The sequence below is a fragment of the Lipophrys pholis genome (genome assembly GCF_963383615.2).
Source record: "Lipophrys pholis genome assembly, contig: SCAFFOLD_55, whole genome shotgun sequence".
Lineage (NCBI taxonomy): Eukaryota > Metazoa > Chordata > Actinopteri > Blenniiformes > Blenniidae > Lipophrys > Lipophrys pholis.
The window spans coordinates 30,462-56,575 of NW_028291934.1; the positions used below are offsets into that span (position 1 = coordinate 30,462).

The 26,114-nt window shown below is 50.3% G+C and overlaps 1 protein-coding gene across 1 annotated transcript in view; it reads right to left on the reverse strand.

The window, feature by feature from the left end:
* Positions 1-26,114, reverse strand: part of piezo1 (piezo type mechanosensitive ion channel component 1 (Er blood group)) — a gene marked incomplete at its 3' end in the record, with an annotated part of 102,624 nt that overhangs the window by 26,389 nt on the left and 50,121 nt on the right. Inside the window, 17 exon segments of the mRNA XM_080494061.1 lie at positions 1,069-1,136; positions 1,139-1,243; positions 3,787-3,867; positions 4,658-4,796; positions 5,410-5,510; positions 5,964-6,032; positions 7,932-8,023; positions 11,495-11,584; positions 14,180-14,345; positions 14,935-15,031; positions 16,781-17,024; positions 17,115-17,271; positions 19,168-19,272; positions 22,434-22,638; positions 22,706-22,906; positions 24,948-25,073; positions 25,698-25,874. Of these exon segments, the coding sequence (XP_080350187.1) occupies positions 1,069-1,136; positions 1,139-1,243; positions 3,787-3,867; positions 4,658-4,796; positions 5,410-5,510; positions 5,964-6,032; positions 7,932-8,023; positions 11,495-11,584; positions 14,180-14,345; positions 14,935-15,031; positions 16,781-17,024; positions 17,115-17,271; positions 19,168-19,272; positions 22,434-22,638; positions 22,706-22,906; positions 24,948-25,073; positions 25,698-25,874 (2,223 nt within the window).

Sequence of the window (26,114 nt, forward strand, 5' to 3'; positions counted from 1 at the left end):
CTCTCTCTCTCTCTCTCTCTCCCTCCCACCTCCCTCTCTCTCTCTCTCTCTCGCTCCCACCTCCCCCTCTCTCGACCCTCCCATCTCCCTCTCTCTCTCTCTCTCTCCGACCTCCCTCTCTCTCTGTCTCCCTCCCACCTCCCTCTCTCCCCCTCCCACCTCCCTCTCTCTCTCTCTCCCACCTCCCTCTCTCGCTCTCCCTCCCACCTCCCCTCTGTCTCTCTCTCTCTCTCTCTCTCTCCCCTCCCACCTCCCTCCCTCTCTCTCCCTCCCACCTCTCTCTCTCTCTCTCTCTCTCTCTCTCCCACCTCCCTCTCCCTCCCACCTCCCTCTCTGTCTCTCTCTCTCTCTCTCTCCCCCTCCCACCTCCCTCCCTCTCTCCCCCTCCCACCTCTCTCTCTCTCTCTCCCTCTCTCCCCCTCCACCTCCTCTCTGTCTCTCTCTCTCTCTCTCTCCCCCTCCCACCTCTCTCTCTCTCTCTCTCTCTCTCCCCCTCCCACCTCTCTCTCTCTCTCTCCCCCTCCCACCTCTCTCTCTCTCTCTCCCTCCCATCTCCCTCTCTCTCTCTCTTTCTCTCTCTCTCTTTCTCTCCCTCCCACCTCTCTGTCTCTGTCTCTCTCTCCTTCCCACCTCCCTCTCTCTCTCTCCCTCCCACCTCCCTCTCTCTCTCTCTCTCTCTCTCTCTCAGTCCCTCCCACCTCCCTCTCTCCCTCCCACCTCCCTCTCTCTCTCTCTCTCTCTCTCTCCCTCCCACCTCTCTCTCTCTCTCTCCCTCCCACCTCCCTCTCTCCCCCTCCCACCTCCCTCTCTCTCCCTCCCACCTCCCTCTCTCCCCCTCCCACCTCCCTCTCTCTCTGTCTCCCTCCCACCTCCTCGCTCTCTCGCTCTCCCTCCCACCTCCCTCTCTGTCTCTCTCTCTCTCTCTCTCCCCCTCCCACCCTCCCTCCCTCTCTCCCCCTCCCACCTCTCTCTCTCTCTCTCCCTCTCTCCCCCTCCCACCTTCCTCTCTCTCTTTCTCCCTCCCACCTCCCTCTCTCCCCCTCCCACCTCCCTCTCTCTCTCTCTGACCTGCTGGATCTTGTGGATGAGGAAGTATCGCTCGTTGCAGAGAACCGTTGACGTCTCTCGGTACTGTTGGTCAGCAGGTGGAGCCACTGAGTCAGACCGTCCACCATCGCCAGGACGATGGCCCACAGGAAGCGCAGGATGTCCAGGATCCTCTGAACCGTCTCCCCGTGACCTCCTGCACACACACACACACACCCACACACACACACACACACACACACACACACACACACACACAGTAAGCACCATTCTTTGCTCACAGCACTAAAAGTAGAACAATGGAACACAAATAAAATACAGAGCAAGAAAAACACACAAAGTTACACAATAAAACAAAACAGCTCCCAGTAAAAGTCCAGTCTGAATAAACACGTACAGCAGGAGTGGACATGTCCCCGCTGAAGACGGAGAACATTCCACAGCGCTGAAACACCGTCACACCATTTGAACTGTCCGAGGTCCTTGTTGGTCCGACCTGAGGGCTCTGACCTGAGACCTCTGACCTGACGGCTCTGACCCTGAGAGCTCTGACCTGAGGGCTCTGACCTGAGACCTCTGACCTGAGGGCTCTGACCTGAGAGCTCTGACCTGAGAGCTCTGACCTGAGAGCTCTGACCTGAGGGCTCTGACCTGAGGGCTCTGACCTGGAGAGCTGTGACCTGAAAGCTCTGACCTGAGGGCTCTGACCTGAGAGCTCTGACCTGAGGCTCTGACCTGAGGGCTCTGACCTGAGAGCTCTGACCTGAGGGCTCTGACCTGAGGGCTCTGACCTGAGAGCTCTGACCTGAGACCTCTGACCTGACGGCTCTGACCTGAGGGCTCTGACCTGAGAGCTCTGACCTGAGACCTCTGACCTGACGGCTCTGACCTGAGGGCTCTGACCTGAGAGCTCTGACCTGAGACCTCTGACCTGACGGCTCTGACCTGAGGGCTCTGACCTGAGAGTCTGACCTGAGAGCTCTGACCTGAGACCTCTGACCTGACGGCTCTGACCTGAGGGCTCTGACCTGAGAGCTGTGACCTGAAAGCTCTGACCTGAGGGCTCTGACCTGAGAGCTCTGACCTGAGGGCTCTGACCTGAGGGCTCTGACCTGAGAGCTCTGACCTGAGGGCTCTGACCTGAGGGCTCTGACCTGAGAGCTCTGACCTGAGACCTCTGACCTGACGGCTCTGACCTGAGGGCTCTGACCTGAGAGCTCTGACCTGAGACCTCTGACCTGACGGCTCTGACCTGAGGGCTCTGACCTGAGAGCTCTGACCTGAGACCTCTGACCTGACGGCTCTGACCTGAGGGCTCTGACCTGAGAGTTCTGACCTGAGAGCTCTGACCTGAGACCTCTGACCTGACGGCTCTGACCTGAGGGCTCTGACCTGAGGGCTCTGACCTGAGAGCTCTGACCTGAGACCTCTGACCTGACGGCTCTGACCTGAGGGCTCTGACCTGAGGGCTCTGACCTGAGACCTCTGACCTGACGGCTCTGACCTGAGGGCTCTGACCTGAGAGCTCTGACCTGAGGGCTCTGACCTGAGGGCTCTGACCTGAGGGCTCTGACCTGAGGGCTCTGACCTGAGAGCTCTGACCTGAGACCTCTGACCTGAGGGCTCTGACCTGAGGGCTCTGACCTGAGAGCTGTGACCTGAAAGCTCTGACCTGAGGGCTCTGACCTGAGACCTCTGACCTGAGGGCTGTGACCTGAGAGCTCTGACCTGAGAGCTCTGACCTGAGAGCTGTGACCTGAGAGCTCTGACCCGAGGGCTCTGACCTGAGACCTCTGACCTGAGACCTCTGACCTGAGAGCTCTGACCTGAGAGCTTTGACCTGAGGGCTCTGACCCGAGTGCTTTGAGTGGCGTCAGCATGAAGCAGGTCAACAACATAAGGTAGTTGATCACTAGTATTTTATCATGAACACAAAAAGTAATCGGGAGCCAGTGAAGAGAGGATGGAGTGATGTGAAGAGAGGAGAGGATGGAGTGATGTGAAGAGAGGAGAGGATGGAGTGACGTGAAGAGAGGAGAGGATGGAGTGATGTGAAGAGAGGATGGAGTGATGTGAAGAGAGGAGAGGATGGAGTGATGTGAAGAGAGGAGAGGATGGAGTGACGTGAAGAGACGATGGAGTGATGTGAAGAGAGGATGGAGTGATGTGAAGAGACGATGGAGTGACGTGAAGAGAGGATGGAGTGATGTGAAGAGAGGATGGAGTGATGTGAAGAGAGGAGAGGATGGAGTGATGTGAAGAGAGGATGGAGTGATGTGAAGAGAGGAGAGGATGGAGTGATGTGAAGAGAGGATGGAGTGATGTGAAGAGAGGAGAGGATGGAGTGATGTGAAGAGAGGATGGAGTGATGTGAAGAGAGGAGAGGATGGAGTGATGTGAAGAGAGGATGGAGTGATGTGAAGAGAGGATGGAGTGATGTGAAGAGAGGAGAGGATGGAGTGATGTGAAGAGAGGATGGAGTGATGTGAAGAGAGGAGAGGATGGAGTGATGTGAAGAGAGGATGGAGTGATGTGAAGAGAGGAGAGGATGGAGTGATGTGAAGAGACGATGGAGTGATGTGAAGAGAGGAGAGGATGGAGTGATGTGAAGAGAGGATGGAGTGACGTGAAGAGAGGATGGAGTGACGTGAAGAGAGGATGGAGTGACGTGAAGAGAGGATGGAGTGATGTGAAGAGACGATGGGTTAGGGTTAGGGACCAACCACATGGTGAACCCACCAGACTCCTGTTCTTCCTCCTCCTCCTCTTCCTCCCCTTCATCCTCAGTGGGAGGCTCCTCAAACACGTCGTCTGCTCCTCCTGCAAGATCATCACTGATTATCTGCAGCATCATCATCTGCTGAGTCATCGTCTGCAGTGTCATCGTCTGCTGAGTCATCGTCTGCAGCGTAATTGTCTGCTGAGTCATTGTCTGCAGCATCATCATCTGCTGAGTCATCATCTGCTGAGTCATGGTCTGCTGGATAATCGTCTGCTGAGTCATGGTCTGCAGCATCATCCTCTGCTGAGTTATCTTCTGCCAAGTCATGGTCTGCTGAGTCATGGTCTGCTGGATAATCGTCTGCTGAGTCATGGTCTGCTGAGTCATGGTCTGCCGAGTCATGGTCTGCTGAGTCATGGTCTGCAGCATCATCCTCTGCTGAGTCACGGTCTGCCGCATCATTGTCTGCTGAGTCATCGTCTGCAGCGTCATCGTCTGCTGAGTCACAGTCTGCAGCATTATCTTCTGATGAGTTATCGTCTGCCGAGTCATTGTCTGCTGAGTCATGGTCTGCTGGATAATCGTCTGCTGAGTCATGGTCTGCTGAGTCATGGTCTGCTGGATAATCGTCTGCTGAGTCATGGTCTGCTGGATAATCGTCTACTGAGTCATGGTCTGCTGAGTCATGGTCTGCCGAGTCATGCTCCGCTGAGTCGTCATCTGCTGAGTCGTCATCTGCTGAGTCGTCTGCAGCGTCATAGTGTACCTCCTCAATACGTTTTTGTGTGTGTGTGTGTGTGTGTGTGTGTGTGTGTGTGTGTGTGTGTGTGTGTGTGTGTGTGTGTGTGTGTGTGTGTGTGTGTGTGTGTGTGTGTGTGTGTGTGTGACCTTGGATGGCCTCCTGCTGTGACTCGGCTCCTTCTTGTCTCTCAGCTCGTTTCTTTGAGTTCCTCTTCATCAGTTTCTGTCTCTTCTGTCGCTCCTTCAGAGCTGCTTTCACACTGCTGACCCAGGCCTGGTAGGCCAGCTGCAGGACACACACACACACACACACACACACACACACACACACACACACACACACACACACACACACACACACACACACACACACACACACACACACACACACACACACACACACACACACACACACACACACGGGGGTCAGACTTAATGCTTCCAATACAGAATGCAGGAAGTAGGAAGTAAGAAGTAGGAAGTAAGAAGTAGGAAGCAGGAAGTAGGAAGTAAGAAGTAGGGAGTAGGAAGTAGGAAGTAAGAAGTAGGAAGCAGGAAGTAGGAAGCGGGAAGTAAGAAGTAGGAAGCAGGAAGTAGGAAGCAGGAAGTAGGACGTAGGAAGCGGGAAGTAGGAAGTAGGACGTAGGAAGCGGGAAGTAAGAAGTAGGAAGTAGGAAGCGGGAAGTAAGAAGTAGGAAGCAGGAAGTAGGACGTAGGAAGCGGGAAGTAGGAAGTAAGAAGTAGGAAGCAGGAAGTAGGAAGTAGGAAGCAGGAAGTAGGAAGTAAGAAGTAGGAAGCAGGAAGTAGGACGTAGGAAGCAGGACGTAGGAAGTAAGAAGTAGGAAGTAGGAAGTAGGAAGTAGGAAGCAGGAAGTAGGACGTAGGAAGCTTCAGTGAACCTGGCAGGCCGTCAGCTTCTGAGGCTTCTGCTCTTCAGACTGCAGCTCCTCCTCATCCTCACTGTCCGACTCAAACAGGTAGTATTCACCTGAGTGGAGCACTGCAAGAAGTGGGTGGAGCAATGAGGGAGCAACATATACTGGGTGGAGTGATGAGGGAACAACAGACACTGGGTGGAGCAATGAGGGAATAACATACACTTGGGTGGAGTAATGAGGGAACAATGAGGGAATAACAGACGCTGGGTGGAGCAATGAGGGAATAACATACACTTGGGTGGAGTAATGAGGGAACAATGATGGATCAACAGACGCTGGGTGGAGCAATAAGGGAACAACATACACTGGTTGGAACAATGAGGGAACAACAGACACTGGGTGGAGTAATAAGGGAACAACAGACACTGGGTGGAGCACAACACTGACATGACTCCATCATGTGTCCCTCCAGGATGAATAAATAAACCTGATCAAATCTATTGATCAGTATTCTGCTGGTCTGAAGCAGAAGTCAGGTGAGCAGCAGAACCAGGAAGTGAGTCATGTGACTTTACCTGTGGCGTGATCCAACCAGGGCTGGTGCCACTTCCTCTTCCTGGACCTCTTCCTGTCCGTCTGGCTGTCTGAAGACAAACAACGAGCATGAAGAGAAGAAGAACCTGCTGGAGGGAGACTGTCGGTCCGGAACCCAGACCGACTTAGCTGGTAGAGACTGTACCAACTAATGAAGACTGTACCAACTAATGAAGACTGTACCAACTAATGAAGACTGTACCAAATAATATAGACTGCACCAACTAATGAAGACTGTACCAACTAATATAGACTGTACCAACTAATATAGACTGTACCAAATAATATAGACTGCACCAACTAATGAAGACTGTACCAACTAATATAGACTGTACCAAATAATATAGACTGCACCAACTAATGAAGACTGTACCAAATAATATAGACTGTACCAACTAATGAAGACTGTACCAAATAATATAGACTGCACCAACTAATGAAGACTGTACCAAATAATATAGACTGCACCAACTAATGAAGACTGTACCAACTAATATAGACTGCACCAACTAATGAAGACTGTACCAAATAATATAGACTGCACCAACTAATGAAGACTGTACCAAATGATATAGACTCTACCAACTAATGAAGACTGTACCAAATAATATAGACTGTACCAAATAATATAGACTGTACCAACTAATGAAGACTGTACCAGCTAATATAGACTCTACCAACTAATGAAGACTGTATCAAATAATATAGACCCCACCAAATAATATAGACTCTACCAAATAATATAGACCCCACCAAATAATATAGACTCTACCAAATAATATAGACTGTACCAAATAATATAGACTCTATAGACTCACCAAATAATATAGACTGTATAGACTGTACCAAATAATATAGACTCTACCAACTAATGAAGACTGTACCAAATAATATAGACTCTACCAAATAATATAGACCCCACCAAATAATATAGACTCTACCAAATAATATAGACTGTACCAAATAATATAGACTCTATAGACTCACCAAATAATATAGACTGTATAGACTGTACCAAATAATATAGACTGTACCAAATAATATAGACTCTATAGACTCACCAAATAATATAGACTGTATAGACTGTACCAAATAATATAGACTCTACCAACTAATGAAGACTGTACCAAATAATATAGACTCTACCAAATAATGAAGACTGTACCAGCTAATATAGACCGTACCTAATAATGAAGACTGTACCAGCTAATATAGACCGTTACCAAATAATATAGACTGTACCAACTAATGAAGACTGTACCAACTAATATAGACTGTACCAAATAATATAGACTGTACCAGCTAATGAAGACTGTACCAACTAATAAATAATGTACCAGCTAATATAGACTGTACCAACTAATGAAGACTGTACCAACTAATGAAGACTGTATCAGATAATATAGACCCCACCAAATAATATAGACTCTATAGACTCTACCAAATAATATAGACTGTTACAACTAATGAAGACTGTCGCAACTAATATAGACTGTACCAACTAATATAGACTGTACTAACTATTCATCACTTTGTCCAACAACATCAGACAAGGAGTGGAGCTGTGCATGAAGCTCATAAAGCTCATGAAGCTCTAGCTCTTCAAGTCACTGAGGTTCCTCAGATTCCTCATGTCACTGAGGTTCCTCAGATGTTCCTCAGATTCCTCATGTTCTGAGGTTCCTCAGATGTTCCTGAATTCCTCATGTTCTGAGGTTCCTCTGATGTTGGTGAGATTCCTCAGATGTTCATGAGGTTCCTCATGTCACTGAGGTTCCTCAGATGTTCCTCAGGTTTCTCAGATGTTCCTGAAGTTCCTCATGTTCTGAGGTTCCTCTGATATTCGTGAGATTCCTCAGATGTTCAGGAGGTTCCTCGTGTCACTGAGGTTCCTCAGATGTTCCTCAGGTTTCTGAGGTTGTGGATCTTCAGGGTAGCAGAGGACCTACCTGTCCTTCCAACAGATGGACTCTCATCAGAAGGTTCACTGGTTTTATGCCCCTCTCTGTACTTCTGCTGCTTGGAGCGAATTCTCTGCATCCTGAGGAAAAGCACACAGATTAAACTCCACACACACAGATTAACTCCATAGATTAAACTTCACACACACAGATTAACTCCATAGATTAAACTCCACACACACAGATTAACTCCATAGATTAAACTCCACACAGAGATTAACTCCACAGATTAATTCCACAGATTAAACTCCACACACACAGATTAACTCCACAGATTAATCTCCAGACACACAGATTAATCTCCAGACACACAGATTAACTCCACAGATTAATCTCCACAGATTAAACTCCACACACACAGATTAACTCCACAGATTAATCTCCAGACACACAGAATAAACTCCACACACACAGATTAACTCCACAGATTAAACTCCACACACACAGATTAACTCCACAGATTAATCTCCAGACACACAGATTAATCTCCACACACACAGATTAAACTGAGCAGATTGCGTCATTGATTTGAAACTGGTTTATTTTAATGTTACTTTATTTACAAAAGTAAAAAAACTGAACAGCTTAAAGAAAAGTGATGTCATTCTCATCTCTCTCCTCTTTAGCAGGAAGAAATGAGGCTGGCGCTGATTGTTCACCATTCCAACATTCCATAGTGACTCTCTGCTGCTTTCACTTTATTTCTGGACGTGTCTGAATCAGACGTTTATACATTTTCACTTATTTATCCATTTAAATAGGGACAGTAAAAATTAATGAATATATATATATATATCTTATGTAAATATGTCAGATTATAGCCATAGGCTCATTTCCATCTGTTGTCCCTCGACAGGCTGATGTAAGACAAGGAATAGAGCGATCATAAACAAAGACAGGAACTTCACATTTAGATGGAAACACGACAACTAGACGGCAGGGGAAGGGAAGGAACAGGGGAAGACAGAAGACAGAGGAGGAAAAAGGACAGGGGGGAGACAGGGGACAGGGGAATGAAAAGAAAAGCGGTTCACTTCCACATACTCCGAGTTAGTCGAAGGAGTGCGTACAGATCATAGAAAACTTTGAGATTAGTCTGGAATTCACTGTATCTAAATGTGAGTTTAAATCATTATAAGGTTACAATTTGTTGAGTTTCATTTTCTTCTAAACAGGAAATAACTTATTTAAAGTGCTGCAGTGCATTGCACACCCCAGCCTTCCACTGGAAGCTGGGGGATTCCCTCACTGCAGTGGGTAAACTGTTCCACTGGAAGCTGGGGGATTCCCTCACTGCAGTGGGTAAACTGTTCCACTGGAAGCTGGGGGATTCCCTCACTGTAGAGGGTAAACTGTTCCACTGGAAGCTGGGGGATTCCCTCACTGTAGTGGTGCATTATTATAATAATCGTTTATGTTCACAAGTCTGGGTTGATCTGAGCCACTGGAAGCTGGGGGATTCCCTCACTGTAGAGGGTAAACTGTTCCACTGGAAGCCGGGGGATTCCCTCACTGTAGTGGGAAAACTGTTCCACTGGAAGCCGGGGGATTCCCTCACTGTAGTGGGAAAACTGTTCCACTGGAAGCTGGGGGATTCCCTCACTGCAGTGTGTAAACTGTTCCACTGGAAGCGGGGGGATTCCCTCACTGCAGTGTGTAAACGGTTCCACTGGAAGCTGGGGGATTCCCTCACTGTAGTGGGTAAACTGTTCCACTGGAAGCTGGGGGATTCCCTCACTGTAGTGGGTAAACTGTTCCACTGGAAGCCGGGGGATTCCCTCACTGTAGTGGGAAAACTGTTCCACTGGAAGCTGGGGGATTCCCTCACTGAAGTGGGTAAACTGTTCCACTGTAAGCTGGGGGTTCCCTCACTGTAGTGGGAAAACTGTTCCACTGTAAGCTGGGGGATTCCCTCACTGTAGTGGGAAAACTGTTCCACTGGAAGCTGGGGGATTCCCTCACTGTAGAGGGTAAACTGTTCCACTGGAAGCCGGTGGATTCCCTCACTGTAGTGGGTAAACTGTTCCACTGTAAGCTGGGGATTCCCTCACTGTAGTGGGTAAACTGTTCCACTGGAAGCTGGGGGATTCCCTCACTGTAGTGGGTAAACTGTTCCACTGGAAGCTGGGGGATTCCCTCACTGAAGTGGGTAAACTGTTCCACTGGAAGCCGGGGGATTCCCTCACTGTAGCGGGTAAACTGTTCCACTGTAAGCTGGGGATTCCCTCACTGTAGTGGGTAAACTGTTCCACTGGAAGCTGGGGGATTCCCTCACTGCTGTGTGTAAACTGTTCCACTGGAAGCTGGGGGATTCCATCACTGTAGTGGGAAAACTGTTCCACTGGAACCTGGGGGATTCCCTCACTGTAGTGGGTAAACTGTTCCACTGGAACCTGGGGGATTCCCTCACTGTAGTGGGTAAACTGCGGGGGCCAGGCGTTTCATGCTGTGGCACTTACTCTAGGGCCCTGGGCTTGTGCTGGGCCCCTGTGGGGGCCCAGCCTTTATTCTCGGTTGCGTACGAAACACAATAGGGACCTTGCCGGTAGGCTCGGTCCCTAATTAAAAGAACAGAGGAACTAAAGGGAACCGGCTGGCAGGTGAATAAAGAACCAATCAGAGTGAGAACAGGCTGCACAGAAACTGGACTTTACTGTGTTGGTTCTACAACATCCAGAACATTCCTAGTTGGGATCTGGGTTCTAGATGATCTCAAGTGGTTCTAGGCAGATTATTACTTTGGTAACTTACATGATCTGCTCCTTTTTCAGTCATCCTGAGTTTCCCTGAACGCTCCGATGAGCGGGTTCCTTTAAATGTTGTCGCCACAAGGAATTGTGGGGGAACATGAGCTGGTCTCCTTTGGTAAAGGAACCATCAGTGGTTCCTAGGCTAAAGGAGGTTCTAGAGGAAGCATCAGTGGTTCCTAGGCTAAAGGAGGTTCTAAAGGAAGCATCAGTGGTTCCTAGGCTAAAGGAGGTTCTAAAGGAAGCATCAGTGGTTCCTAGGCTAAAGGAGGTTCTAGAGGAAGCATCAGTGGTTCCTAGGCTAAAGGAGGTTCTAGAGGAAGCATCAGTGGTTCCTAGGCTAAAGGAGGTTCTAAAGGAAGCATCAGTGGTTCCTAGGCTAAAGGAGGTTCTAAAGGAAGCATCAGTGGTTCCTAGGCTAAAGGAGGTTCTAAAGGAAGCATCAGTGGTTCCTAGGCTAAAGGAGGTTCTAAAGGAAGCATTGAGCCTCCTTTCCTCAGCCTAGTGAGAATTCCAACGCTCCTTATCATGGCCGCCACTTCAACACTTCTGGGGTTAAGGAGAAGTGGATAGGAGACAGGAGGGACTGTTAGGAGATAGGAGGGACTGTTAGGAGACAGGAGGGACTGTTAGGAGACAGGAGGGACTGTTAGGAGATAGGAGGGACTGTTAGGAGACAGGAGGGACTGTTAGAAGACAGGAGGGACTGTTAGGAGACAGGAGGGACTGTTAGGATGCACCCAAAGTGTTTATTACAGGAAGTGACCAGCAGCTCGCCGGGTGACGGGGTTCATGATTACTCACGATCTCTTGAGCTGCGACAGACTCTTCTGCTCCGCCTGCTGGTGGAACCGGATGTTCTTGACGATGCTCGCCTTGAACAGCTGGAAGCCCCTGCTCAGATTAAAACAGATGTTACTCAGATTAAAGCTGGCTTTACACTATGTTCCCGGCAGCCCCGTTTCAGGGCCCCGCAGACAAAACGGGATGGACGTGAGACAACGCAGGGGGACGGGATGGACGTGAGACAGCGCAGGGGGATGGGATAGACATGAGAAAACGAAAGGGGACGGGATGGACGTGAGACAACGAAAGGGGACGGGATGGACGTGAGAAAACGCAAGGGGACGGGATGGACGGGAGACAACGCAAGGGGACGGGATGGACGTGAGACAACGAAAGGGGACGGGATGGCCGTGAGAAAACGCAAGGGGACGGGATGGACGGGAGACAACGCAAGGCGACGGGATAGGCGTGAGACAATGCAAGGGGACGGGATAGACGGGAGAAAACACAAGGGGACGGGATGGACGGGATACAACGCAAGGGGACGGGATAGACGTGAGAAAAAGCAAGGGGACGGGATGGACGTGAGACAATGCAAGGGGACGGGATGGACGGGAGAAAAAGCAAGGGGACGGGATGGATGGGAGACAACACAGGGGGACGGGATAGACGTGAGACAACGCAAGGGGACGGGATAGACGGGAGAAAACACAAGGGGACGGGATGGACGGGAGACAACGCAAGGGGACGGGATAGACGTGAGAAAAAGCAAGGGGACGGGATGGACGTGAGACAATGCAAGGGGACGGGATGGACGGGAGAAAAAGCAAGGGGACGGGATGGACGGGAGACAACACAGGGGGACGGGATAGACGTGAGACAACGCAGGGGGACGGGATAGACGTGAGAAAACGAAAGGGGACGGGATGGACGTGAGACAACGAAAGGGGACGGGATGGACGTGAGAAAACGCAAGGGGACGGGATGGACGTGAGACAACGACAGGGGACGGGATGGACGTGAGAAAACGCAAGGGGACGGGATGGACGGGAGACAACGCAAGGGGACGGGATGGACGGGAGACAACGAAAGGGGACGGGATGGACGTGAGAAAACGCAAGGGGACGGGATGGACGGGAGACAACGCAAGGGGACGGGATAGGCGTGAGACAACGCAAGGGGACGGGATAGACGGGAGAAAACACAAGGGGACGGGATGGACGGGAGACAACACAAGGGGATGGGATAGACGTGAGAAAAAGCAAGGGGACGGGATAGACGGGAGAAAACACAAGGGGACGGGATGGACGGGAGACAACGCAAGGGGACGGGATAGACGTGAGAAAAAGCAAGGGGACGGGATGGACGTGAGACAACACAAGGGGACGGGATAGACGTGAGAAAAAGCAAGGGGACGGGATGGACGTGAGACAATGCAAGGGGACGGGATGGACGGGAGAAAAAGCAAGGGGACGGGATGGACGGGAGACAACACAGGGGGACGGGATAGACGTGAGAAAAAGCAAGGGGACGGGATAGACGTGAGAAAAAGCAAGGGGACGGGATGGACGTGAGACAATGCAAGGGGACGGGATGGACATGAGACAACGCAGGGGGACGGGATAGACGTGAGACGACGCAGGGGGACGGGATGGGCAATTGTAACAGGTATTGATCAAAAAATGTACCGCGGCGGCCACGGCGGCCACGGCGGCCACGGCGGCCACGGCGGCCACGGCGGCCACGGCGGCCACGGCGGCCACGGCGCGGATGACAAACTCAGTAGCCCGTAGCAAAACGGGATGAACGTCACCAAACGTGGCAGCACGTGATTGGCCGTAATAGAACGTAATAGTGGGACGGGAGTCTTACAGGAAGGGACGTTTAGTGCGCGTTCTATCACGGTTGTTCCGCGGTTGCTTCGCGTTTCATCACGTCGCGCCGCGCCTCGTCACGGTTCTCACGGCGTAGTGACAGTGCATGCTAGCCGTTTCATCACGTTCGATCGCAGCTTGTCCCGGCGTGTGGCGGTTTGTGGACCCGACGCGTTGCGTTGTCCTCCGGTCTGCCACGGCGCAACGCGGTCTGGGAGGACCTCATTGGAGTCTGAGCGATCGACGACAGGACACCCTCTACAAGATCTGGCACCGAACAAGAAATCAGGAGGTATGAAGCCACGGCGCTCTACGTTTGGGGCAAACGGGGCAAACGGGGCAAACGGGGACATAAAGTAAACCGAGCTTAAAACAGATCTCCTGAGGCCTGTACCAGGTGGTACCGTGGTGAAGAGCCGCTCTCTGCTTCTGCTGCAGAACCAGAAGATGAACAGAAACCCTGAGGCCTCACACTCTCACTGTACAACTCAAGAACTGTTTCTCACCTGGAGGGTCTGTTTCCTACCTGGAGGGTCTCTGTTTTCTACCTGGAGGGTCTGTTTCTCACCTGGAGGGTCTCTGTTTTCTACCTGGAGGGTCTGTTTCTTACCTGGAGGGTCTGTTTCTCATCTGGAGGCCTGTTTCTCACCTGGAGGGTCTGTTTCTCACCTGGAGGGTCTGTTTCTCATCTGGAGGCCTGTTTCTCACCTGGAGGGTCTGTTTCTCACCTGGAGGGTCTGTTTCTCACCTGGAGGCCTTTTTCCTACCTGCAGGGTCTCTGTTTTCTACCTGGAGGGTCTGTTTCTTACCTGGAGGGTCTGTTTCTCACCTGGAGGCCTGTTTGGCCGACGCCTGCAGTTCGGCCGTCACGTGCAGGAAGTAGAAGCTGAGGAAGATTCGTCTCTGGAGCAGCAGGCAGAGGAAACAGATACTGTCCCAGATGATTCCAGCCTCCTCCACCGGGAGGCTGCAGGTCTCTGAGCTCACCGACATTGCTGCAACACAGCAACACAGCAACGTCAACAAGACGGCTCGCGAGTCAGTGTGCAGCTCTTGGATATAATATAATAATATAATATAATATAATATAATATAATATAATATAATATAATATAATATAATATAATAACTGAACCACTGTCCTGTGTTTGTAAATGAGGCCAAGCAATATGTGAGAACTATGAAAGATCAAAGAATCAGAAAGCTGTGAAGACCTTTGATCTCTGTATTTTCTTTAATGTTTTTCTTTCATCCTGAGTTCTTGTCTCTGTACATTTATTGAGGCCTGGTGGTTGTTATACAGTACTGTTTATGCTGTACATAATAATAATAATAATAATAATAATCACTGCTAATGCTAATCACTACTAATGCTAATGCTAACATTGCCTCTATGTTGTTGACAGGAGCAGTGAGCTTCTTCAGCATTAACGAGGTGCTTCACCTCCTCCAGGAGTTTGTAGTAATGCTAACAGCCTGAGCTCATGCTAATGCTCGCAGCATAGCAGCTCGACGGCTGTCAGTACCTTTGATCAGATTACTGCAGTAACTGAAGAGTACTGAGGTACACGTTACTCTACTTACGGTCGTAGTATCCTCTGACAGTGCAGACCAGGCTGAAGAGCTGGATCACCCAACAGAACCCGTTCTGCATCTGCACCACGAACACACAGGCCAGGATCTGACACACACACACACACACACACACACACACACACACACACACACACACACACACACACACACACACACACACACACACACACACACACACACACACACACACACACACACACACACACACACACACACACACACACACACACACACACACACACAGAAAGATCACTTCATGTACTTTGGAAAAATACCTGAATAAGAAAAACCAAACAGTGATGGACTCCTCAGTCGTCTGGATGGAGGATCAGAGAGTCCAGGGACCTCCAGAGTCCTGGACCTGGTCCTCCTCCACCTGTCTGGTGAACCTCTAATGGGTGGAACCCTGATCAGATGAACCTGAACTGGCTCCTCTCAGGCTGGAGGAGAAGCTCTATCACTCATTTCATCACTTCATCACTTAATCACTCCGTCACTTCATCACTCTGTCACTCATCAGTGGCCATGTTGGCGTGTTAGAAGCAGAGAGTGACGGCGGCCATGTTGGAGTGTTAGAAGCAGAGAGTGACGGCGGCCATGTTGGCGTGTTAGAAGCAGAGAGTGACGGCGGCCATGTTGGAGTGTTAGAAGCAGAGAGTGACGGCGGCCATGTTGGAGTGTTAGAAGCAGAGAGTGACGGCGGCCATGTTGGAGTGTTAGAAGCGACAGCGGCCATGTTGGCGTGTTAGAAGCAGAGAGTGACGGCGGCCATGTTGGCGTGTTAGAAGCAGAGAGTGACGGCGGCCATGTTGGCGTGTTAGAAGTAGAGAGTGACGGCGGCCATGTTGGAGTGTTAGAAGTAGAGAGTGACGGTGGCCATGTTGGAGTGTTAGAAGCAGAGAGTGACGGTGGTCATGTTGGCGTGTTAGAAGCAGAGAGTGATGGCGGCCATGTTGGAGTGTTAGAAGCAGAGAGTGACGGCGGCCATGTTGGAGTGTTAGAAGCAGAGAGTGACGGCGGCCATGTTGGCGTGTTAGAAGCAGAGAGTGATGGCGGCCATGTTGGAGTGTTAGAAGCAGAGAGTGACGGCGGCCATGTTGGAGTGTTAGAAGCAGAGAGTGACGGCGGCCATGTTGGCGTGTTAGAAGCAGAGAGTGATGGCGGCCATGTTGGAGTGTTAGAAGTAGAGAGTGACGGTGGCCATGTTGGCGTGTTAGAAGTAGAGAGTGACGGCGGCCATGTTGGAGTGTTAGAAGCAGAGAGTGACGGCGGCCATGTTGGAGTGTTAGAAGCAGAGAGTGACGGCGGCCATGTTGGAGTGTTAGAAGCAGAGAGTGACGGCGGCCATGTTGGAGTGTTAGAAGCAGAGAGTGAGGGCGGCCATGTTGGCGTGTTAGAAGTAGAGAGTGACGGCGGCCATGTTGGCGTGTTAGAAGTAGAGAGTGACGGCGGCCATGTTGGAGTGTTAGAAGCAGAGAGTGACGGCGGCCATGTTGGCGTGTTAGAAGCAGAGAGTGACGGCGGCCATGTTGGAGTGTTAGAAGCAGAGAGTGACGGCGGCCATGTTGGCGTGTTAGAAGCAGAGAGTGACGGCGGCCATGTTGGAGTGTTAGAAGCAGAGAGTGAGGGCGGCCATGTTGGCGTGTTAGAAGCAGAGAGTGACGGCGGCCATGTTGGAGTGTTAGAAGCAGAGAGTGACGGCGGCCATGTTGGCGTGTTAGAAGCAGAGAGTGACGGCGGCCATGTTGGAGTGTTAGAAGCAGAGAGTGACGGCGGCCATGTTGGCGTGTTAGAAGCAGAGAGTGAGGGCGGCCATGTTGGAGTGTCGGCTCACCGACAGCAGGTTCTTGGAGATGATGACGGCCACGGTGTAGATGATGAGACAGTCCCACAGAGTGAGCCGGGTCCGGGACGGTTTCACCAGCAGCCGGGTTCCAAACAGCAGGAAGAAGAAGCTGGCCAGCAGGTAGCCGAGACCGAAGACCGAGATCCTGGTGGCCCCCGTCACGAAGACCACCGCCAGCACCAGCCAGAAGAAGTGACGGAACACCAGGACCTTGGCCATGTCCAGGTAACTCCTGGAGGACCACCACAGACCAGCACAGTCACCAATACAGAGACCACCACAGACCAAGAGACCAACGCCCCCCTTTGCACGCACACAGTACCTGCAGTGGATGAAGTTGGGGGCGGGGTTAAACAGACGACCTTCCAGAGGTTCCGGCTCGTCCGAGTTCTCTCCTGCTAGAACCATCCACTCCTCCGTCAGCTCGCTGTCAAACACCTGCCACTGCTGGGACGCACACATCAGCAGCACAAAGTCCGCTGAGGACACACAACGACACAACATCAACACAACAACACAACGACACAACAACACATCAACACAACACAACACATCAACACAACGACACAACATCAACACAACAACACAACAACATATCAACACAACGACACAACAACACATCAACACAACACAACACATCAACACAACGACACAACATCAACACAACAACACAACGACACAACAACACATCAACACAACACAACACATCAACACAACGACACAACATCAACACAACAACACAACAACATATCAACACAACACAACACATCAACACAACGACATATCAACACAACGACACAACAACACATCAACACAACGACACAACATCAACACAACAACACAACAACATATCAACACAACGACACAACAACACATCAACACAACACAACACATCAACACAACGACACAACATCAACACAACAACACAACAACATATCAACACAACACAACACATCAACACAACGACACAACATCAACGACACAACAACACATCAACACAACGACACAGCAACACATCAACACAACGACACAACATCAACACAACAACACAACAACATATCAACACAACGACACAACAACACATCAACACAACACAACACATCAACACAACGACACAACATCAACACAACAACACAACAACATATCAACACAACACAACACATCAACACAACGACACAACATCAACGACACAGCACAACAACATATCAACACAACACAACGACATATCAACACAACGACACAACAACACATCAACACAACAACACAGCAACACATCAACACAACGACACAACATCAACACAACAACACAACACATCAACACAACGACACAACAACACATCAACACAACGACACAACATCAACACAACAACATATCAACACAACACAACAACACAACAACATATCAACACAACACAACACATCAACACAACGACACAACAACACATCAACACAACGACACAACAACACATCAACACAACGACACAACATCAACACAACAACACAACACAACAACACATCAACACAACGACACAACATCAACACATCAACACAACAACACATCAACACAACGACATCAATACAACGACACAACATCAACACAACACAACAACATATCAACACAACAACATACCAACACATCAACACAACAACATATCAACACATCAACACAACAACACATCAACACCAACATATCAAAACATCAACACAACAACACATCAACACAACAACACATCAACACAACAACATACCAACACATCAACACATCAACATATCAACACAACATCACCACAACAACACATCAACACAACATCACAACATCAACACAACAACACAACATCAACACAACAACACAACAACACAACATCAACACAACATCAACACATCAACACAACAACACAACATCAACACAACAACACAACATCAACACAACATCAACACAACAACACGTCAACACAACATCAACACAACATCACAACATCAACACAACAACACATCAACACAACATCAACATATCAACACAACAACACATCAACATAACACATCAACACAACATCAACACAACAACACGTCAACACAACATATCAATACAATATCAACACATCATCAACACAACATCAACACAACATCAACACAAAACATCAACACAACAACATATCAACACATCAACACGTCAACACGTCACCACAACATCACAACACAGATCAGTGCATGTCAACAGAAGAAATGTAGAGTCAATCTGAGCCACTGATCAGGAAACTGCAACACAAGAGGAGAGGACAGACGGACGGACGGACGGACGGACGGACGGACGGACGGACAGACGGACGGACGGACAGACAGACAGACAGGTATGGAATGAAGGAATGAAGACTGACCGATGAGGTTCCTGGAGTTGGGCACAGTGTAGAAATCTGGCAGATAAATCCATTTGATGAGGGCTGAGTTCATGAGGACAAGAGTTTTCGACCGCCACGGGTAGTCTGTAACACACACACACACACACACACACACACACACACACACACACACACACACACACACACACACACACACACACACACACACACACACACACACACGGTTTCTTCCTGTTAGTTCCGTCTGGTTTTCAGCAGATTGTTCCCTCTGTGGAACCTCTTGTCGGTCTATCCTGTTTCAGGGGATCTCGGTTCTAGTCAGGCTTCCCTCACACCAGTAGGACGGGTTTGGGTGTGACGATCCCCGTCCTACACTTCGGACTGCGCCCGTATGGCCTGTCTCTTTGGTCTTCTGACCCCGATGAAATGGAGACGACCTTTGACCCTGTCAGTATTGGTTCTGATTGCAAGAATCCAGATCCCTCAATGGCCACAAGACCGAACCCGTAAACCCGGTTCTCGCCAGGAACCACCACTCTCGACCACCGCTGGTTTTGAGGTACCCCCAGTTGCGGAGCCACAATCCCAGGACTGAAAGGGTGAAGGAGGAGGTCAGTGCCTGGAGTCCCCCACTGTCTGAGTCATCGTCTGTGTCCTTCCTTAACTCCATCCGCCATGTCGGAGCCATCCCAGGTGGAGTCCAACTGTCCCTCCCCAGTACCCACCGCCTCACACAACCTGGCTCCTGTGTTCACTGAGGACAAGGCACTCTCCATACCCCCGTATCGTCCCTACGACTCTCATCGACCTGCTTCCTGGAGCCACGTACCCCACAGTCACCCGTACCACCGGTCTAAACCAGAACGGGCGGCCATGGAGACCTACATCCGTCGCTCGTTGGCTGCAGGCATCATCGGAGCTTCGTCATCCCCAGGCACGGCACTAGAAGCCGATGTGAGCCTGTCCTCTGGTCTCCACCTAGTGGACAGACAGAACGGCTCCACCGGGTGATGGAGGCCCTCCTCAGATGTGTCACGTCAGAGAATCCTGCAGCTTGGAACAACTTTGGGTTGAGGACGCACACAACTCACTCATCAACTACTGCTCTGGCCTGTAACCCTCAAGGGGCTCTCTGGGGTATCTGCCCCCCCCACCCCCAATCTGATGTTAGAGGGGGAAGATGCTCTAGAATCTGATGTTAGAGGGGGAAGATGCTCTATAATCTGATGTTAGAGGGGGAGGATGCTCTAGAATCTGATGTTAGAGGGGGGAGATGCTCTATAATCTGATGTTAGAGGGGGAGGATGCTCTAGAATCTGATGTTAGAGGGGGAAGATGCTCTAGAATCTGATGTTAGAGGGGGATATGCTCTATAATCTGATGTTAGAGGGGAGGATGCTCTATAATTAGATGTTTGTGGGGGAGATGCTCTAAAATCTGATGTCGGGGAGATGCTCTAGAATCTGATGTTAGAGGGGGAAGGTGCTCTATAATCTGATGTTAGAGGGGGGATGCTCTATAATCTGATGTTCGGAGAGGAAGATGCTTTATAATCTGATGTTAGAGGGGAAGATGCTCTATAATTTGATGTTAGAGGGGGATATGCTCTATAATCTGATGTTAGAGGGGGAGGATGCTCTATAATTAGATGTTTGTGGGGGAGATGCTCTAAAATCTGATGTTGGGGAGATGCTCTAGAATCTGATGTTAGAGGAGGAAGATGCTCTATAATTTGATGTAAGAGGGAGAATATGCTCTATAATCTGATGTTAGGGGAGGAAGATGCTTTATAATCTGATGTTAGAGGGGGAAGGTGCTCTATAATCTGATGTTAGAGGGGGAAGATGCTCTATACTTTGATGTTAGAGGGGGAGATGCTCTATAATTAGATGTTTGTGGGGGATATGCTCTAAAATCTGATGTTGGGGGAAGATGCTCTATAATCTGATGTTAGAGGAGGAAGATGCTCTATAATTTGATGTAAGAGGGAGAATATGCTCTATAATCTTATGTTAGGGGAGGAAGATGCTCTATAATTTGATGTAAGGGGCGGTGCTCTATAATCTGATGTTGGAGGAGGGAGGTGCTCTATAATTTGATGTTAGAGGAGGAAGATGCTCTATAATTTGATGTGAGAGGTGGGAAGTGCTCTAGAATCTGATGTTAGAGGGGGAAGGTGCTCTATAATCGGATGTTAGATGGGCGATGCTCTATAATCTGATGTTAGAGGGGAGGATGCTCTATAATTAGATGTTTGTGGGGGCGATGCTCTAAAATCTGATGTTAGGGGAGGAAGATGCTTTATAATCTGGTGTTAGAGGGGGAAGGTGCTCTATAATGTGATGTTAGATGGGGCGATGCTCTATAATCTTATGTTAGAGGGGGAGGATGCTCTATAATTAGATGTTTGTGGGGGAGATGCTCTAAGATCTGATGTTGGGGGGAAGATGCTCTATAATCTGATGTTAGAGGAGGAAGATGCTCTATAATTTGATGTAAGGGGAGAGGATGCTCTATAATCTGATGTTGGGGAGGAAGATGCTCTATAATTTGATGTTAGAGGAGGACGATGCTCTATAATTTGATGTAAGAGGGAGAATATGCTCTATAATCTGATGTTAGGGGAGGAAGATGCTCTATGATTTGATGTTTGTGGGGGAGATGCTCTAAAATCTGATGTTGGGGGGAAGATGCTCTATAATCTGATGTTAGAGGAGGAAGATGCTCTATAATCTGATGTTAGAGGGGGCTATGCTGTATAATCTGATGTTAGGGGAGGAAGGTACTCTATAATTTGATGTAAGAGGGAGAAGATGCTCTATAATCTGATGTTGGGGAGGAAGATGCTCTATAATTTGATGTTCGGAGAGGAAGATGCTTTATAATCTGATGTTAGAGGGGAAGATGCTCTATAATTTGATGTGAGAGAGGGAATATGCTCTATAATCTGATGTTAGGGGAGGACGGTGCTCTATAATTTGATGTTAGAGGAGGACGATGCTCTGTAATTTGATGTGAGAGAGGGAGATGCTCTATAATCTGATGTTAGGGGAGGAAGGTGCTCTATAATCTGATGTTAGAGGGGGCTATGCTGTATAATCTGATGTTAGGAGAGGAAGGTGCTCTATAATCTGATGTTAGAGGAGGGAGGTGCTCTATAATCTGATGTTAGGGGAGGACGGTACTCTATATTCTGGACTCATTTCTAATAGTAATCAGTTATCACTTGATGATGATGATGATGATGAAGAGTTGTGTGTACTGATGGTACTGATGGTCCTCACCGATGCAGAGCGCTGGAGGAATGCCGACACAGAGCAGGTACTGGCAGATCATGAAGACGGACAGGAAGAGGCAGTATTTGGGCCAGATGTTAGCGATGGCCGCCCGCCGCCGCCTCACCAAGATGGCGACCAACCAGCAGCCGTGGATGATGACCAGGAAGTTCATCCGCTGGCCAATCACGTTCACCATCATCAGGAAGCAGATCTGTGAGGTGGAGAGGGAGGAGCTCAGCAGGTTGATGTGACCCCCCCCCCCCCACACACACACACACCTCCAGGCCGAACTTGTAGAAGGCGTAGTTCAGCAGGTACTTGATGCAGGGCAGCAGGCCCTGGTCCAGCGTGTCCCTCGTGGCGGACGGGAACAGGGCGGGGACGAGCGGAGGCGAGCACTGCAGCTGGCGGTGGTGGTGAGCCTGGTGGCGGTAAACGGTGGCCTCGAACACCAGCAGCATCAGCACCATCAGGTGGTTCTGCAGACAGCACGCACGTTACAACTGCAGACCCAGACACCTGCAGACCCAGACACCTACAGACCCAGACACCTGCAAACCCAGACACCTGCAAACCCAGACACCTGCAGACCCAGACACCTGCAGACCCAGACCCCTTCAGACTCAGACACCTGCAAACCCAGAAACCTGCAGACCCAGACCCCTACAGACCCATACACCCGCAGACCCAGACTCCCGCAGACCCTTATACCTGCAGACCCAGACCCCTACAGACCCAGACCCCTTCAGACCCAGACACCTGCAGACCCAGACACCTGCAGACCCAGAAACCTGCAGACCCAGAAACCTGCAGACCCAGACCCCTGCAGACCCAGACACCTGCAAACCCAGACACCTGCAGACCCAGACACCTGCAGACCCAGACACCTACAGACACAGACCCCTGCAGACCCAGACACCTACAGACCCAGACACCTGCAGACCCAGACACCTGCAGACCCAGACACCTACAGACCCAGACCCCTGCAGACCCAGACAACTGCAGACCCAGACACCTGCAGACCCAGACACCTACAGACACAGACCCCTGCAGACCCAGACACCTACAGACCCAGACACCTGCAGACCCAGACACCTGCAGACCCAGACACCTACAGACCCAGACCCCTGCAGACCCAGACAACTGCAAACCCAGACACCTACAGACCCAGACCCCTGCAGACCCAGACACCTGCACACCCAGACACCTGCACACCCAGACTCCTACAGACCCAGACCCCTTCAGACCCAGACACCTACAGACCCAGACACCTGCAGACCCAGACACCTGCAAACCCAGACACCTACAGACCCAGACCCCTGCAGACCCAGACACCTGCAAACCCAGACACCTACAGACCCAGACACCTACAGACACATACACCCGCAGACCCAGACTCCCACAGACCCTTACACCTGCAGACCCAGACACCTACATAGCCAGACCCCTTCAGACCCATACACCTGCAGACCCAGATCCCTGCAGACTCAGACCCCTTCAGACCCATACACCTGCAGACCCAGATCCCTGCAGACTCAGACTCCTGCAGACTCAGACTCCTGCAGACCCATACACCTGCAGACCCAGATCCCTGCAGACTCAGACTCCTGCAGACCCATACACCTGCAGACCCAGATCCCTGCAGACTCAGACTCCTGCAGACCCATACACCTGCAGACCCCAGACCCCTGCAGACCCAGACACCTGCAGACCCAGACTCCTGCAGACCCATACTACTGCAGACCCTGACACCTGCATACCCAGAAACCTGCAGACCCAGACTCCTGCAAACCCAGAGACGAAGGTCAATGTCAACGTCAGGACAAACGTGCAGAGGCTGAATTATTGATTAATACTGACTGGATAAGAAACAGAGAGAGAGAGGGGGGGGGGGGGGAGAGAGAGGGGGGGGGGGGGGAAGAGAGAGAGAGAGAGAGGGGGGGGGGGGGGGGAGAGAGAGAGGGGGGGGGGGCAGAGGGGGGACAGAGACAGAGAGAGACAGAAAAAGAGGTCACAGTAGAGTAGTCCGACTGCCTGGAGCTTCAGGTTTCCAGCTAGGCCAGCAGGACCTGGACCTGGACTTGAACCTGAACCTGAACCTGGAGCTGGAGCTAGACCTGGACCTGGACCTGGACTTGAACCTGAACCTGGAGCTAGAGCTAGACCTGGACCTGGACTTGAACCTGAACCTGGAGCTGGAGCTAGACCTGGACCTGGACCTGGACTTGAACCTGAACCTGAACCTGGAGCTAGAGCTAGACCTGGACCTGGACTTGAACCTGAACCTGGAGCTGGAGCTAGACCTGGAGCTAGACCTGGAGCTAGACCTGGACCTGGACCTGGACCTGGACCAGCTCCACCTCACATTTCCATTTGCCCACCGCAGGTTTACGAGCTCATCAATAAGTCAGCAGTGTTCTGGGCAGTGGTGTGGTGGGGTGACTGCGGCTGCATTAAAAGCTTTGCATTGTGGGTATTCTGTGAGCAGGAAGCAGGAAGCAGGAAGCAGCGGAGCGCCACCTTGCTGTAGCCAAGCGCCGTGGCGTCTTTCCGGATGCCGAACCAATTGGCTGGATCCACCGGCTCCTTGTAGAGGGCAGAGCTCCGCAGCTCTTCTGGGAACAAGTTGGTTTTATTGACCAGAGGCTGCGAGGAAACGAGCAGAACGTCAGGACAGGCAGCTGATTCATCGGCTGGATGATAATCCCTGTTGATAATCCCAGCTGGACGATAATCCCTCTTAATTAATAATCCCTCCTGATAATCCCTCTTGCTAACCCCAGCTGGATGACAATCCTTGATGATAATCCCTCTTGATAATCCCTGTTGCTAATCCCTCTTGATAATCCCAGTTGATAATCCCAGTTGAATGATAATCCCTGCTGATAATCCCTTATAATTAATAATTCCTTTTAATAATCCCTCCTGATAACCCCAGCAGGATGACAATCCCTGATGATAATCCCTCTTGATATTCCCTGTTGATAATCCCAGTTGAATGATAATCCCTGTTGATAATCCCTTATAATTAATAATTCCTCTTAATAATCCCTCCTGATAATACCAGCTGGATGGTAATCCCTGCTGATATTCCCTCTTGATAATCCCAGTTGAATGATAATCCCTGTTGATATTCCCTGCTGATAATCCCTCTTGATAATCCCAGTTGAATGATAATCCCTTATAATTAATAATTCCTCTTAATAATCCCTCTTGATAATCCCAGCTGGATGATAATCCCTGTTGATAATCCTGCAGCAGTGCTCTCACCCGGCTGCAGTTCCTGGAATATTCCTCGGGGTTGACGACGCTGAGCTGGTAGAGCATCTTGCACACGATGATGACACAGACCCAGACGGTGGACAAGCAGGACGCCATGGAGCGGAACCGACGGTACGGCATCGCCAGAGACCACAGAACCACCAGGACCAGGTTCATGACGGACGGCTGGAGGAGGTGAAGACATGATGGGTGGAGGTGAAGATATGATGGGTGGAGGAGGTGAAGACATGATGAGTAGAGGAGGTGAAGACATGATGGGTGGAGGTGAAGACATGATGGGTGGAGGAGGTGAAGACATGATGAGTAGAGGAGGTGAAGACATGATGGGTGGAGGTGAAGACATGATGGGTGGGGGAGGTGAAGATATGCAGGGCGGAGGAGGTGAAGATATGCAGGGTGGAGGTG